The sequence below is a fragment of the Eptatretus burgeri genome, chromosome 1 (assembly GCF_056783735.1).
Source record: "Eptatretus burgeri isolate ZD-2024b chromosome 1, Ebu_testis_v1, whole genome shotgun sequence".
Classification (NCBI taxonomy): domain Eukaryota; kingdom Metazoa; phylum Chordata; class Myxini; order Myxiniformes; family Myxinidae; genus Eptatretus; species Eptatretus burgeri.
The window spans coordinates 135,566,938-135,584,437 of NC_140961.1; the positions used below are offsets into that span (position 1 = coordinate 135,566,938).

Below are 17,500 nucleotides of genomic sequence, written 5' to 3' on the forward strand. Positions count from 1 at the left end.
TATATAATGTGTGTGATTATGGCCCAAGTTCGAGTTCCAATGTCAAACAAAAAAGTGCGTGTTTTTATTTATTTATTTTTATTAATATTTATTTATTTATTTTGAAAAGTAGGTGCAAATATTCATTGATCATTATAATGACCTGGGTCAGTGGTCTGCAACAAAAATATTAATGTATTTTACATAAATAATGAGTTTTTTTTGGTGCTTTTCTCCAATGTCTCCATTTTCTAAAAATGTAGTCCTAAGCTGCAGCACTATCAGTGACGATCCTCAAAAGAGCCCTCCGAACAAAACTTTGTGGAGTTTCTCTTTACTCATGTTCGTGCATGATACTCGAATGTAGTTTCTTGGCGATAGTGGTAATCCTTAATGGGTCACCACTCCCATTCAGGATACTCAGCCGAAGGTGCAGGAATTTGGAATTTGGCCAAGGTGCCAGCGATAGCTCACCCACTCTTCACAAAAGACACCATGGGGTCTTCAATTTCCCCAAATGTGAGCAGATGGAATGCCCAGTTTAACATCCATCCGATGGAAGGCACACACTGATGAATCATCCTGCCTGGGAAATACCAGGATGATGGTTTATAACTGGGCTGAGATTCATACACAGGCTCGACAGCTCAGGTGAGTGCACATACCTCTCAGCTATTCTGCCAGCTGAAGAACTCTTTGCATTTTGTGCAATTGCCTTCCATTGGGTCAGGTGATTGGGTTTTTGTATTTAGAATCTTGTGATTGTATTTATATTATATTTATGGTCACCAAATGCATTTAATTAAATCACCAATAATAATTTTATTAATCAAGCACACATACTTGTCGCCTTTCTCCAAATCTGTCGATACTAGGGGTACCTGTCTGAATGTGGCGATGAGTCGTCAATTCGTTCTTCAGGCCGCAGAGTCAGCGGATCCGACGTGGGTGAAGATTATCGAGGAGAACGGTATTCACACCTCTTCCCAAATGTAGTTAATTTAAAACATAAATATGCCCATGCATCATTTTGGGAATACCCTTGTAGAGTAAATGGGATGTTAATGAATTCCCAGGCCAGGCATTGATTTAATGGCACGCTTAAGATCTTAGCATGTTGAGTTTGAGCCCGTCATTCCATTGAAATAACACCAGGTGGGTTGATTCAGCCTGTCATCCTTCCGAGGTCGGCAAAACGAGTACCAGCTTACTGGTAACGGGCATTGCATCAGCCGCACAGCCGTGCTTCCAAAAAAATGATGCAACCAGAAGCCAAAGGCTGCATGCGAAACAACAACACTGGATTCCCATTGTTATTCCTCAGGGAATAACATAATGGATTGGAATCGGCTCGTACTTATCAGTGGTAAGGGTGCCATCAATTTTATGTAAATTACCAATACCCACCGTGATGTAGCCCCAAACAATATATTAGCAATCTAACTCTATTCAGCTTGTAGATGACATCAACTGATGTATTTCTTTTGGACTATTATACCACAAAATGTCATTTGGTTTTTCCAAAAACTCCAACTGGATTGGTCTGTAAATTATCAAGTCTGCAGGCTTGTTCTCAGTCGTTATTTTGGTCAAATGCCATTCCAACCTGGTTTGCTTTTAGCTCTTCTCGACACCATTCTCACATGTGCAGTGAAACATCATTGACCTTTGTTTTTAAAATGTACATCTATTGATGCAATATATCTTCGAAAGATTATGGTAAATGTCTCATAAATGGGCACAACAGTTGTAAAGTTCAACTCTACTGACTGACTGTGGTGACCTTTGGACATTGCTCACATTGTGGACCCATTGTTTGGAGAGATTCTGCGCTTAAAGGATCAAAACCTCGGTGATGAACGGAACCCAGCTGATCTGTGCGGTTATTAAAATGGTCTGTCAGTTAATTGGTTTCAATGTAATATATTGGATATATTGTTGTCCATGCAAATGTATTGAGAGTATACGTACATCTGGTGACTCGATTATACGGAATTTCGTTAACATGTAGATTAGGGAACCAATTTGTTATGCCTTGCATTAAATTTGCTTTTATGGAATTTTGAATCTGGATTACAAAGTTTTTTTTTTTTTTTTATTTTTATTTTTTTTTTTTTTAGGGGAAATCGAACAACGCAAGGTGTGTTTTTTGTCCCTGCGTACATTCCCTATTGATCCAGGTCGTTTGGCATGCTTTTCATACTGCATTGGTTTCCCGTGCTTTTTGTGCGGCTCGAGCTCGGCCTGTTTTAGTTCGGTCCATCCAGTTGATGACGCTTGTTATGGTACTGTGCAGGATGTCCCCCTTTTTCAACATCCTTCCTTCAGTAAAATAAGTCAAGAGGTCTGAAAAAATGCCATTCAGTGCGAGTGGTAGCAGAAGTGCAGAAATAGACCGTAAAGCAATTACCTTGAATATAAAATTAGATGTGTTAAGGTGGTTTGAAGCAGGGAAAGCATCTCAAATTATATACTGTATGGGGGAAAGGATAGGGTTTGATATGCAGAATTTTGCTTTCTGTACCACTTTTCAAGAAACTATATATATATATATATATATATATATATATATATATATATATTCTGTAAATTGAGGAATGGGTGAGTAGGGTTGTTTGGATTTATTTTGTCTCTGTTGTACAAACTTATTTGGTTGTATGCAGCACAAGGCTGAGGGCGAGCATCATTGGTTAAGGTCATGGCTGTGCCGCAATGTCTTCTGCTGGTTCGGGCACGAATTTGGAATTTGTTCATGGTGCTGGCGATAGCTTTCTTGCTATTCACAAAAGACACCATCGGTCGCCATCGTCCACCAAAGAATGCCAGCAGACAGGACGAACGTTTAACGTCCATCCAAGGGACAGCACACACGTTGATGAATCACCGTGTCTGTGAAATACCGGGATGACACTTTATAGCTCGGTTGAGATTCAAGCCCAGGCTATAGACAGCTTGGAGGTGAGTGTGCATACCTTTAGCCCCTCCTGTCAGCCCTGTTGTACAACCTGAAGACATTCTTTAGATCACATGATTCTCAAGATTGCATTCATACCTATATTTAATTAAGGTCATTGCCGGATTTGTACTCGAAGGTCATGCCTTTGATGCAGTGAAGTTCCATGTTCTCATTTTGTCTCCTTATAAAGACCAGCTGGCAAATCTCTCAATGTAGTTTTGTGGTTTCTCTCTGGAAGAGATAGAGTCTCGAGCTCCTTGGTCGCATCATCAGCTGTAATCTGTCATGGTCAGATTGTATGTCCAAGTTGTCTTACAAAATACCCCACCACAGAATTCTCTGTGGGGCCAAGCCTTCCTGCCACCCTCAAGATTGAAACTGTATATCAAGAAAAGCTGAAAATTCCCAGGCGGTAAAGCTACCCTTCAATCAACAGCTCTCTGAACTGTATAAATGGATTGAATACAGAGGAATGGTTGCAGCTTTAATATGTCGGTTATTCAAGAATTGGGGTATCCCACATAATCCAAAACCATCGAGGTTAACTTGTACAAATGTAAATTTTCAATGAAAATAGATTTATATCACAAACAGGGTGTAGCTTCAGTGCTGTTGGAAATTATTGTGAAACTGCCAAATTAGGCCCTGACCTCTACGACAGCCTTGGGTGAATGAATTGGTGTTTGCTGCCACATGATGAAGGCTCTCCCCTGTCCAATAAACACAATGCTTTTTTTTTTAATTACATGCTATTCAAATGAAAGTGTCATCTTGCTCGATAACCTCTAACATGTCTCGTTGCAAATGATGCGTGAGCAGCTTTTGGTCCTCCTCTAATCTCATGGAGAGAGTTCTTGAGCTTTGCCTCTTTCAAATTCCTTTGAACTAAGGTCTTTTGATGCTCGGCTGAAAAGATACTGGAGTCATTCCATCTGAAATCACCAAATTTAAGAAAATGTTCCCAGTTGACCCCCCTCAGATTTACTTTAAACTTTCATAAAATAGTTCCCAGGTATCAAAATGAAGCTGCGTAAAATTTTAGGTCCATAGATGCGGTCAACTCCGAGATATTGAGGGTTGAAAATGTGGTTGTGGCCCTATTTTTATGGTCGTTGCGAGCATCACAAAATGAACGGCTACTTTTAAACTCCCACAACTTTTTAAATATTAATGCTAGAGCCTTGAAATTTTCAGAGATTATTTTTCTATAACTGCTCTGTAAGAAACAAACATAAAACTGAGTATACCTCTATTAAATTTTATGACCTGATCAGTTGAAATCCAGAAAAAAAATGTTGGTTTTGTATGAAGACCCAACTTTGAGACCCCATATATTTTTATTGACCCATCCCAGAAGCTTGAAATTTTTTCAGGTAATAACTGTATGGTAGTAGTATTCAAAAACATGTTTACTTTTCTAAATCAGTCATATATAATAGTGATGATCCCTCAAAAATTGAAAATTTTCATTTTTCCCAGACATTCAGGTGAGGATTACAAATATATGACAAGGTATACCACTTCAAATTGTTCACCATTGGAAAGAGCATATTCAAGTTTACAAAAGTGTTAAATATCAAAGTGGTATAATGTTGCTATCAATATTTAAAAAATATTTGAATAAACGATGTTCTGCCAGTGCTGTGTGTTGTGTGTGCTATTTAATGAACAGTCCTTTTACATGTAGTACATATGTGTAGTACATGTATATACAATCTACATACATATCATCTGCTATTAGGATACCATGAACACAATACTGTGAAATTTGAATTTGTAATTCTTTGTTTCTCATTTGTAAATAGCAAGAGCTTAACTCATCTGGCTGGGGCTAAAAATAGAACTCAGGAATAGTGGCTGATCTGCTGATGTCAGCAGTGTATATAGTTACATTCAAGGGAGGACATTTGTTTGGTTCCTTTGGTCCATGTGATGAAAGTTATTGATGCTCCCCTAACGTCAACTGGGAGGCAGTACAAGCTCGCACCTGACTTGGAAAAGCAGATCAAGGACCTATTCAAATCATTTTTTACATGTTTAATTACAGTGTTATTGCAGTATGTGATATATTTTTGTATTATTAATTTGAATCATAGAACAAATCATTCATGATTACCATGGTGTCCACACCATGCACACAGTTCATGTATGCACGACTGTGTTAACAACAGTTTAAAAAAAAAAAGAAAATATATTTAAAAAAAATACCACTTTGATATTTGACACTTTTGTAAACTTGAATATGCTCTTTCCAATGGTGAACAATTTGAAGTGGTATACCTTATCATATATTTGCAATCCTCACCTGAATTTCGGGGAAATTACGTATGAATGATAAACGAGTCCTTTTGCACATGCACTGTGTGTGTGTGTGTGTGTGTGTGTGTGTGTGTGTGTGTGTGTGTGTGTGTGTGTGTGTGTGTGTGTTTTTTTACACTGATTCGCTTCTGCTCAACGTACACTTTTAACCTGCTGTTGCTCGTACAAAATCTGCAATTGAAATAGTCTTTTCAACATAATTTTCAGCATTTAGATGAAAGAGTGGCAATTTCAGAAGGGTTCACCATGGTTGTCCTGTTCCTGAATGGAAATCGGACTCGCGGAGGAAATGTAGCAAATACGAGAAATATCCATGGATGAGAGTCGGGTTCATATCATTTCCTGTAAATACAATTAGTTAGTGGTGGCAGTGGTCATAATGTGTGTGCGCACGCACACACGCTTCTCCTTTCACCAATGGATGCAAAAATCTTGTGTAATTTCTTGTGTGGCCCTGGAATCAAACAATATATATATACTAGCGATACCCGTGCACATGTACGGGATAGCAGTACAACATAGCTGGTAGCAGATGACAGACCGTACACAGGGAATGACAAAAATATGCATTGTGCAAAATGCAAGTGGTACTATGGAACGCCAAGACTTCCCAAACATTGTTGGCATGTCCGCTAAGTACCACAGCAATTTCATAGGGATCGTGTGACGGCGAGCTGAGTTCTTAGTGTGCAAGCTTGGTATTATAATAGAGAGATGTGTGTATATATATATATATATATATATATATATATATATATATATATATATATATATATATATATATATATATATATATATATATATATATACATATATATATATATATATATATATATATATATATATATATATATATATATATATATATATATATATATATATATATATATATATATATATATATATATATATATATATATATATATATACATATATACATATATATACATATATATATATATATATATACATATACATATATATATATATATATGTATTGACACACACAGCTCATGCAACACCCCCACCCACTCCTATACACGCTTAATAGTAAATATCATCATTTGCATTGACAAGCCCCAGATATGACCTTCCCATCAGTGTTAAGAAACACGAAGGCTTGGTTAGAACACGCCCGTCTGCAGCTCTTCACCTGCCGCATTGCCTGGATTTTTTGCAATTAGGACTGAAAGATATCAATTATTGAGAAGAGTTAATGAGGAAGTTATGCAACACTTTTGTTGTGCAGAGGCACACCCCATTCTCACAGGTATGCTTTCAAGTTCTTTCGATTTCTTTAACAGTTTTTATTAGTCGTTTCATTCTATAATCCTTATCTGTGAGGCATGAAGGATGTTCAGATTGTAAATTGGGGTGAAAATAGGGTTTTCTACACAGCAACCTGGGTGGAAATATGTCATTTTGAAAGTCCCATATTGAAATGTCACATTTTGATTAAAAGTGATCAGGAATCCATCATCTCCCTGTGGAAAGAGAAGAGAAGAGTAATCAAGAGTGGGAAAGAAAATGTTAAGAGGCCTGTAGTGTTGAATGTGTCAAAGTTTTGTTGAAATGAAATTGGAATCCTTTTCCAAAAGTAAAAATAGAAATGGGTTCTCTTTTGGAGATAGCTTGTATAACACAGCTTTGGCAATGAATGAAGATTGGATAGATTGTAATTTTGGAGATCAAAGATGAAAATGTATTGTTGTGTTAGAATGCTTAATGGTTAGCTTTTTCTTCTGTTGTCCTGGTTGCTCAACCCATAATCTGTTAAATTCATTATAGCTATCATTTCCTCATTTCCACCTCCTCCCTTTCAGGGATGGGAGACGAGGACCAAGTGTTTATGATGTGCAATCTGCTTTGCCAGACAGGTGGGTCAAAAAATGTTTTTGATGATGATTGTGTGTTTTAAAGGATCTAAGATTCTGAATGGAGCTGCCACACAGATGGACTTACAGAAAAATATACAAGACACAATACAGCCACTGAGCTTGAGGAAAGTGCCGTTACGACCCAGGCATTCAATGTACCACGATGCCACAAAAATGGTGTCGCCTTTCTCACTGCACTCAGTGGGTCTTTTGCTCCTTCCCATGGATGCAAACTTATGGGAATTGTCCATGCTCTATCCCTGACAATGCTGAATGTCATGAAAGGAAGCAGTACATACCATTCCTTAAGTCCTTTGGTATGACTCGGCGATGGTTTGAACTGCCAACCTCCCAGACGCGGAGCAGAGTTAAAACTCTCTCTCTCTCTCTTTATATCTCTATCTTTTGTATATCTCTCTATCTCTATATCTATCTCTATTTACCTCTCTCTCTATCTATATCTCTATTTATCTCTACTCTATCTCTATCTCTATTTATCTCTCCATCTCTCTCTCGAGCCCTATCTCCATCTCGATCTCTCGCTTTCTCCATCTAGATCTCTATCTCTCTCTATTTATCTCTATCTATCTCCATCTCGATCTCGAGCTCTCTCCATCTCGATCTCTCTCTCTCTCTCTCTCTCTCTATATATATATATATATATATATATATATATATATATATATATATATATATATATATATATATATATATATATATATATATATATATATATATATATATATATATTGTTGCGGTTTTCACGCCCGCCGGCGTGCGAACGGCCACGTAACTCGAATCGCGGCACGTCGCCCACCGGACGGACAATCCAGTCGTGACCCTCTCGGACTAACGCCGGGAACCAGTCACGGGTGGACCTTTCGGTCTCACCGCGATCGAGCCAATCAGCCCCCGCGTGGGATAGGGTTGCTCGCCAAATTCGACCTACCAAAGTACCCACGCGGAGGGTAGACCGGGCGATCGCACCTCGCCGCAGGTCGACTTCGGACACGGGCCACTTAAGCGACCCGTTCCGTACTATCAGAATAACCGAGCGGTGTTATCGTCGACCTCGACGGTTTGATTAATTATCGGGCGTACTCAGCCCACTACCAACCCTTTACGTGAAGCAAGATGAGGGTTCAATGGGGGAAAAGACGAAGCGAAGCGGGAGAACAGTTCAACAATAAAGCACATTTATTCGCGGCACACGGGAAGCACACAAATACAATTCCACCAAAAGCACACAAAAAAGAAAACACAATTCCATTTACACAAAAAGCAAATATAAAAGTGAAAACACAGTGCAGAGCTAATACCGACTACCGAGCACACGGCAACACTTATACAATTCTACTTCACAGACGGCGCCGACAACACATACCCAAAACCAAGGAAAGAATACCCTCAAGAATGAGGCGGGCCTGAGGCCGAGACCGGGTCGCGCCTACCCGTCTGGTGATGAGACGCGGAGCGGCGATGGCGCCGCACTCCGCGGGCCTCGCGGACAGTGCCTGGCAGGGGGTGGGAAAAGGGGCCCCCTTGGTCGCACTATCTCAGCGCGGGGGGGGAAACAGGAGGGGGTTGCTGATGCTCGGGGTATAGAGGATCTTTATTATCCCTGGTGTGCGTCTCCACCTCGGCCAGGTCGCGCTGCCGGCCTTCCTCGGGCGTGCAGCTCCCGGCACCGTCGCGAGCACCCCCTCGTCTGCCTTCGCCGCGGCCGCCTCTCCGCCTCTGGACTCTCCACCCTGGACTCTTCTTTGGGCTCTCCTCGTTTGACTCTCTTCAGCTACTGCAGGCTTCGGGCTCCAGACTTCCACTCTCGTCCCCTCCGTTCCGACTCCTTCTCGTTCTGCTGACTGACGAACACCGTCCTTTTATCCCCCCCGTAGCTTCGCCTTTGACCCCCTCCCTTTGACCTTTCACCTCGCTCCCCATTGGCCCAAGAAAAAGTGGGCGTGAAGGCTTTTTGATCCACAAATTTGCATATATCGATCGTTCTGGAGGCGGGGCCAAATCGCCCCTCGCTCACCGATTGGACGGCAAAAAGTGGGCGTGTGTCGTTTTTGATCCGTTTTTGAAGCACAAAATCCGTGATTTTGTACACGCTGTTCGACGCGCGCTCTGCACGAATCCAACACCGGTACCCACAGCGGGGCAAGAACGATGGCGATGCTACGGTTGCGAGGTGTGACGTGAAGGTCGTGGCGGTTGTGGTGAAGCGGTGGTTGTGGTCGGTGGTTGATGTTGTGGTTGTGGTGGTAATCATGGCGGTTGGTCCAAAATAAAGATAGTAAAAGAAAAACGGCTATCCTGAAGAGTCGCAGCTCGCATAAATGACATATATTCCCACTAGACAACGGGTTTGGGCCTAACTACACATATACTTGCCGAGATACCTCACCTAAGGGACCTGAATGGTGGTTTGCGAATCTGGTAACCACAACACTACCCCCTTCCCTTTTTACAGACTCGTCCCGAGTCGTCAAATTTTCGTGTGCCATCATGTGTAGTTTTCCCCTAGTACATTTTACCTACGGATCCCTGAGTGCGACATTCATGGTATTCGTGTCCCCAAAATAAATAACCTGAGGGCTGCGTAACTATCTAAACAAACTCACTCACACGGACGACTGAAATAAAATTGCCGGCGCTAAGACATACATGCCGGGGGCGCACTCATATTTACAGTACATCTTAACCTTAACTTACAAATTTTACACTAAACCATGGCCCAGGATCACTGAACTCTGCAAAAGAAAAGCAGTTAGCAGGGAGCCAGGCTGCCCACATGCAGTCTCTGGCTCAAAACAATGCAGGTGACAGGGAACGTGGCTGGCTGCTCACACGCAGTCCAAGGCCTTCCCTTTTGAACTGAACGCAGTGAACCACAACGGTGCATGGGCTGCACAACGCAGTCTCCGTGCCAGCTCAAGTGGCACACGCAATGAGCACAACGAATGAATGGATGAATGGATGGACGCAAAACACGGTGCACGGGCTGCCACTGCAGGCCCGTGTTGTAGCTGCCAACAGGGCAGTTCTCGCAGCTTGCAAACTGTTGCCTTGATCCTGGCGCACATGGAAATGAACAGGGGGGGCAAAGCAAAAATTGAACGGGGCTGGTGAACAGGGGCAGTGGGCATGGCATGGCAAAGGTGAGCAGGCAAACACAGCCCGCAGAAGATGAACGTTGCAGGCAAACACAGCCGGCAGATGAACTGGCCGGCACAGGCCTCGAAGAAAAACAGCCAGCAGATGAACTGGCCGGTACAGGCCTTGCAGCACAACAACAACTGCCGATGAAGTTAGCCGGCCTCTGCCTTGCAGCAAAACACGGCCAGCCGATGAAGTTGGCCAGCCTCCGCCTTGAAGCAAAACACGGCCAGCCGATGAAGTTGGCCAGCCTTTGCCGTTCAGTGGAGGTTGGTGGAGGGAGTGCGGTGGTGCTGGCCACTTGGAAGGCGGGCTCGGACCTACCTACCTGTCTCCCTCCCAACCTATCGCCTTTGCCTGTCACTGTACATACCCACTCCCTTAATTTGTCAAACCCCAATTTAGCCCCAACTTATTTTTTTATTGTTTTTATTTTTACTTCCCCACTATAAATCGTCCCCTAACCCCCTTTATCGTCCTTGTTCGGCTAACCTATTCTGTCACCTAGCCTACTCCCAACCCCTACGTTCCCTTCCCAGAGGGGAACAAGGGAGAGCTAACGTCCTGTGTCGAGGCCCAACGAAGCCTCAGAATGGCCTCCCCAGAGTTCGGCGATCTTAACACCAAGTGGGTCCAGCGGCCCACAACGACAGCGAGGGGATGGATGGTGCGGAGGGGTACATCTCCTAATCTACCCTAACCATTTAACTGTTAAACTACCCCGGGGCTTTCAACAAGCGCCTCTCGCTTAAACTATTGGTTCTATAAACCCAGATTCCCGTCGCCTGTGTTGGTGTCCTTACAATTTCGGGCCTCGCCCCCCAATTTTCTCTCCGTGCCCTCACACGGTCTCCTGGCTGGGACACGTGGCTCCCTTTGGCAGGCACGACCCTCTGCCGAATCTCCCGCTATGGCACCCCGGGCACTACACTGCCTCCGAGCCTACCAGCTCCCTAACACCGGGAGTGCCCCCCATGGCACCTCCCCTGAAACGCACACGTGGCAGGCCGGCCTCCCGGGCCCCTTTCCGAGGGTCACCCGTGCCCACAACACTGCCCACGCGGCTAATGGCGCCCCGGGCCCCCGCACCAAGCAGGCGCACCCGTGCCCACTACTCTATCCCGGCCCCCCATGGGCCCTTGGCCTACCGCGGCCGACTAGCCTGGTGCCCGGGGTACCCACTCAGCGATACTCACCTTTCGCAGCCACGCTCCCAAGCCCGTCAACAGGGCTCCTGCACCCCTCCAAATGGGTCTCGAGCCTACTTTCCCACCAACAACAAAACGACCTCCATTTTTCAATTTGACTAACCCAGCTAACTCACTTTACTCTGACCCCGGGGTCCCTTGGGCGGGAGTCACTCCTCCCCCCAATCACTCATCGCACCATGCATTCCCCATTCACTCCATACACACAGACCCGCTGGCCTCACTCACTCACCAAGCACATGCTTCCACTTCACTCACCAACTCTTCAACACACACACCACTGAACTCTGCCATCCTTCTAACTACCTCCCCTAACTAACTCGTGCTCCCACGTCGTCCCTTAAACTATAGCACGTTCCTTTTAACACTACGTAGCTAAGCTACGTCCCCTCTACACATTCACAAGTCTGTCACTGTCTCCAAATAAATCATTTTATTTCCCAACCTAAAGCTCACTAAATCCCTCTACCTAATCCATTCCACGGACTCCATGAGGACTTACCCCTGCCCCATGAAGTCGGTCTAGCTAAGCTAACCCTTCCCCCTAACTAGTTTCCATCCTGTGCCCAGGGTCAAGGGGGTCTTTCACCCCTTGCCCAGGAATCCTGTACACCCGAAAGTGAGGCTTGTTTTTCCCTTTTTTTTTTTATGCCCAGCACCTGCGCGGCAACTCAGAGCTCGCGCACTTTGCACCTGCCCGTGACGTCATGCAGCTGCACGTGTTCCTCGTCCCTCCTTGGACGCTACCATCCGGCAGAGATACCCCTCCTGCCGGATTCCAACCCCACGTGCAGCCATGACGTCACCGTGCGCATAAAAAAAAACAAGCCCCACGTCTCGAGGGGTTCCCCACGCGAACACATGTGCTTTGCCCGTTGGAGCTTAACACACACGATCGCGTGGAGAACCCGTCCGGTCCAAATCCATTTACCTGCCTAAACTTTGTCCGTCCGCGGGATCGGCAAATCCACCGCGTGCGTTTCCGGACCGGGACTTCACTCTCGCAAGCGAGCACGTGGTGGTCTCGTGCGTTGCACAGCACGGACCGCGTGCTCACTGCTGGGCGAACCCGGCACGGTCCGCGAAACAACTACAGCCGCTGCCCGGCTTTCTTTCTTCTGTCGCCGTCTCCGTCTCCATTCCACACACGCATACCTGCGTGTTACGACGCACACAGTCCACACCATTAAACTCACACCGGGAGACGCGGCTGCGTGCTCCCGCATGCCAACCGACATCTCCCTCTCATACCGCTCTCTCACACACACGGTCTCCCTTGCACACAGCGACCTTGCACACGGCCGTTCACTCACGCGTGCGGGGGCACTCACCCGCGGTGCCTCTCGCACTCCGTGCCTCATCCACACACGCGGGGGCACTCAACCGCGGTGCCTCATCCACACACGGTGCCTCACCCACACACGCGGGGGCACTAACCCGCGGTGCCTCACTCACACTGGCCGTTTCATCCACACACGCGGGGGCACTAACCCGCGGTGCCTCACTCACACTGGCCGTTTCACTCACACACACGGCCTCACTCACACACGGTGCCTCACCCACGCACGGCGTGCTGGGAAGCACGTACTCTGGCACCGTCGCCACCACACCACTCACACACGGGGTCGCTTCCACACACGGGGACGCACTCACACCTTGCACCACACACACAGGGACAACCACACTGGGGATTTGTGTCCCCACAAGGGTCTCCAGGGCCTCTACACCCCCCAAGCTCTCCGTGCACCTGTCCACAGCACTCGTCCCCTCAACCTCGCAAAGCACGACCGAACTCACCTGGTCGTGATCCGCCTCAAGGGGGCAGACTCCCTCCCCTCGTTCCTTGAGGAGGCCATCCCGGTGCTCGCACTGGGTCCCTACTCGCTCCGCGAGCTCAACCCCATTATCCTCCACTACCTCCGTGTGTGTGTGCGCGTCACTTACCCCGTCTTCATCGTGCAGTCTCTCCTCTATTTTGTCTGTCTCCCGTGTCTCTATACATTTTCTCTCCTGGTTCCTTTTTTCTGTTTCTTCCTGGTTCCTTTTCCTTTCCCATCTGAGTCGTTCTTTCTCTCTGAGCCCCATTAGCTGTTCGTTCTCCCTCTGTTTTAGTTGTTCAATTTCACACTCATAGAGTTGTTGTTTTCTCTCCCACTGTTCCTCCTGCTCTTTGTTTTCCAATCTCATCGTTTCTTTCAATTGGCTCATTTCCTTCCTGTGTTTCATTCGTTGTTCTCTCACGACTCTTCCTCGTTTCCTCTCCTGTCCTTCCTTCTCCAGTTTCATGGTTTGCTTCATTTGGTTAATCTCCTTTTTGTGTTTCATTTGCTGCTGTCTCATTACTCTTCCTCGTTTCCTCTCCTGTCCTTCCTTCTCCAGTTTCATGGTTTTCTTCATTTGGTTCATCTCCTGTTTGTGTTTCATTCGCTGTTCTTTGTCTATCTCGTACTCCAGCCTCAGCTTTTCTTCCAATTGGTCAACCTCAGATTCATGTTCTTTTTGTTTTCTATTCCATTGTTCCTCTCGTTCTTCCCTCTCCAATCTCGTTGTGTCCTTCAATCTCCTGATTTCTCCTTCCTGCTTCATTCCTTGCTCCTTTACTTTCTCCTCGTATTCAAACCTATTTTTTCCTTTTGTCGTTCAGTTTCAAATTCATACTCTTTCAGTTTTCTATTCCACTGTCTTTCTTGTTCCTCCTTCTGCAATCTCGTCATTTCTTTCAACTGACTGATTTCTTTCTCCTGTCTCATTCGTTCTTCCTTCATTACTCTTTCTTGTTCCTCATTCTTTCGTCTGGCCTTCGCTTCCAGCTGTTCGATCTGTACAGTGTGGTTTCTTAAAGTTTCATTTTCCGTTCTCTTCCTTTCCTCTTTTAACACTCTCAGTTCGTTTTGTAGTTCCCTCTCTTTGTTTTGGTGTTTCTGTAACTCAGAAACTTTCTTTTCCAATTCCTTTCTCATCTCCGCACACTCAGACTTTGCTTTGGCTTCTAACTGTTCTTCCGGCTTGCGCTTGTGGTTTTCTACCCGTCTTCCCAGTTCCTCTGTCTCCGTTTTTCCCTCCAGTCCCAGCTTATCAACTCTCTTCATGTCTTGAAGTCTTTTCTCACACTCCACCGTTTCGACCTTCAATCCCTCCTCTGTCTCCTCCTGGCTTTCTTTTAATTTTTCTAATACCTTCTTTACCTCGTGTCTCGTCTTACACGTCTCCCGAATTATTTTCTCGCCCGCCCCGACCGCGGGCCTGACAGCCGTTGCACTCACCCCCAGCTCGTTCGTCCCAGCACGTGGCAGCGCCATTTTCTCGCCCGTGGTCCGCGTTTCGCTCCTCGCCATTGCCATAATGCCTGCCTGCAGGCCTATGCCCATGCTCTGCATCTCACCCCGCATTTCTTTCATTTGGTTTTTCGCTTCGAGTGCGTTTCCATCCATTTTTTTATTTTCCATTTGTTGCGTATTTCTCTTCATTTCGTTGTTCCTTTCTTTCATTTCGGCATTCCTGTAATCCAGTTTGTCATTTATGCTCTGCACGAGTTCCATAACGTGCTGTATTGTCACCTGCCCTGGCCACTCCCACTGACTACATTTAGCGGTGGGGTTATAATAAAAAAACCGACCAGATGAACTGCATCGATGCCTTTCCCAACCTTCTGGTACGGGTTTCTCTTGCACGGTGATCTCGTCCTGAGCCATGGATTCTACATTACTATTACACATACCAAATCCACCTGGCACCCGCTCGCCTTGAGACGCCATCTTGCTTCTCGTGAAGGGTTAATTTCGCTCGCTCGTAATTTGGAGGGAATCGGGGGTCGCTTCTCTCACCCCTGGACCGATTCCCGTGAATTTAGCCGGAGACAGGAGAGCCTGTTTTCCTGTTCTCCGATACCAGTGCCGCGAGGAGGGCGATGAATTTGTATCGCACGACCTGACACCAGTGTTGCGGTTTTCGCGCCCGCCGGCGTGCGAACGGCCACGTAACTCGAATCGCGGCACGTCGCCCACCGGACGGACAATCCAGTCGTGACCCTCTCGGACTAACGCCGGGAACCAGTCACGGGTGGACCTTTCGGTCTCACCGCGATCGAGCCAATCAGCCCCCGCGTGGGATAGGGTTGCTCGCCAAATTCGACCTACCTAAGTACCCACGCGGAGGGTAGACCGGGCGATCGCACCTCGCCGCAGGTCGACTTCGGACACGGGCCACTTAAGCGACCCGTTCCGTACTATCAGAATAACCGAGCGGTGTTATCGTCGACCTCGACGGTTTGATTAATTATCGGGCGTACTCAGCCCACTACCAACCCTTTACGTGAAGCAAGATGAGGGTTCAATGGGGGAAAAGACGAAGCGAAGCGGGAGAACAGTTCAACAATAAAGCACATTTATTCGCGGCACACGGGAAGCACACACATACAATTCCACCAAAAGCACACAAAAAAAAGAAAACACAATTCCATTTACACAAAAAGCAAATATAAAAGTGAAAACACAGTGCAGAGCTAATACCGACTACCGAGCACACGGCAACACTTATACAATTCTACTTCACAGACGGCGCCGACAACACATACCCAAAACCAAGGAAAGAATACCCTCAAGAATGAGGCGGGCCTGAGGCCGAGACCGGGTCGCGCCTACCCGTCTGGTGATGAGACGCGGAGCGGCGATGGCGCCGCACTCCGCGGGCCTCGCGGACAGTGCCTGGCAGGGGGTGGGAAAAGGGGCCCCCTTGGTCGCACTATCTCAGCGCGGGGGGAAACAGGAGGGGGTTGCTGATGCTCGGGGTATAGAGGATCTTTATTATCCCTGGTGTGCGTCTCCACCTCGGCCAGGTCGCGCTGCCGGCCTTCCTCGGGCGTGCAGCTCCCGGCACCGTCGCGAGCACCCCCTCGTCTGCCTTCGCCGCGGCCGCCTCTCCGCCTCTGGACTCTCCACCCTGGACTCTTCTTTGGGCTCTCCTCGTTCGACTCTCTTCAGCTACTGCAGGCTTCGGGCTCCAGACTTCCACTCTCGTCCCCTCCGTTCCGACTCCTTCTCGTTCTGCTGACTGACGAACACCGTCCTTTTATCCCCCCCGTAGCTTCGCCTTTGACCCCCTCCCTTTGACCTTTCACCTCGCTCCCCATTGGCCCGAGAAAAAGTGGGCGTGAAGGCTTTTTGATCCACAAATTTGCATATATCGATCGTTCTGGAGGCGGGGCCAAATCGCCCCTCGCTCACCGATTGGACGGCAAAAAGTGGGCGTGTGTCGTTTTTGATCCGTTTTTGAAGCACAAAATCCGTGATTTTGTACACGCTGTTCGACGCGCGCTCTGCACGAATCCAACACCGGTACCCACAGCGGGGCAAGAACGATGGCGATGCTACGGTTGCGAGGTGTGACGTGAAGGTCGTGGCGGTTGTGGTGAAGCGGTGGTTGTGGTCGGTGGTTGATGTTGTGGTTGTGGTGGTAATCATGGCGGTTGGTCCAAAATAAAGATAGTAAAAGAAAAACGGCTATCCTGAAGAGTCGCAGCTCGCATAAATGACATATATTCCCACTAGACAACGGGTTTGGGCCTAACTACACATATACTTGCCGAGATACCTCACCTAAGGGACCTGAATGGTGGTTTGCGAATCTGGTAACCACAACAATATATATATATATATATATATATATATATATATATATATATATATATATATATATATATATATATATATATATATATATATATATATATATATATATATATATATATATATATCTCTCTGTCTCTCTCTCTCTCTGTCTCTCTGTCTCTCTGTCTCTCTGTCTCTCTGTGTCTCTCTGTGTCTCTCTGTGTCTCTCTGTGTCTCTCTGTGTCTCTCTGTGTCTCTCTGTGTCTCTCTGTGTCTCTCTGTGTCTCTCTGTGTCTCTCTGTGTCTCTCTGTGTCTCTCTGTGTCTCTCTGTGTCTCTCTGTGTCTCTCTGTGTCTCTCTGTCTCTCTGTCTCTCTGTCTCTCTGTCTCTCTGTCT

The 17,500-nt window shown here is 46.2% G+C and overlaps 1 protein-coding gene across 4 annotated transcripts in view; it reads left to right on the forward strand.

Moving 5' to 3' along the window:
* The window catches only part of LOC147035503 (formin-binding protein 1-like), a 103,987-nt gene that overhangs the window by 70,022 nt on the left and 16,465 nt on the right, over positions 1-17,500 (forward strand). For all 4 annotated transcript variants that reach the window (XM_085899508.1, XM_085899499.1, XM_085899515.1 and 1 more), the window contains 2 exons: positions 855-949; positions 7,078-7,131. In XM_085899508.1, coding sequence (XP_085755634.1) covers positions 855-949; positions 7,078-7,131 — 149 coding nt within the window. The remainder of the gene's footprint in view (positions 1-854; positions 950-7,077; positions 7,132-17,500) is intronic.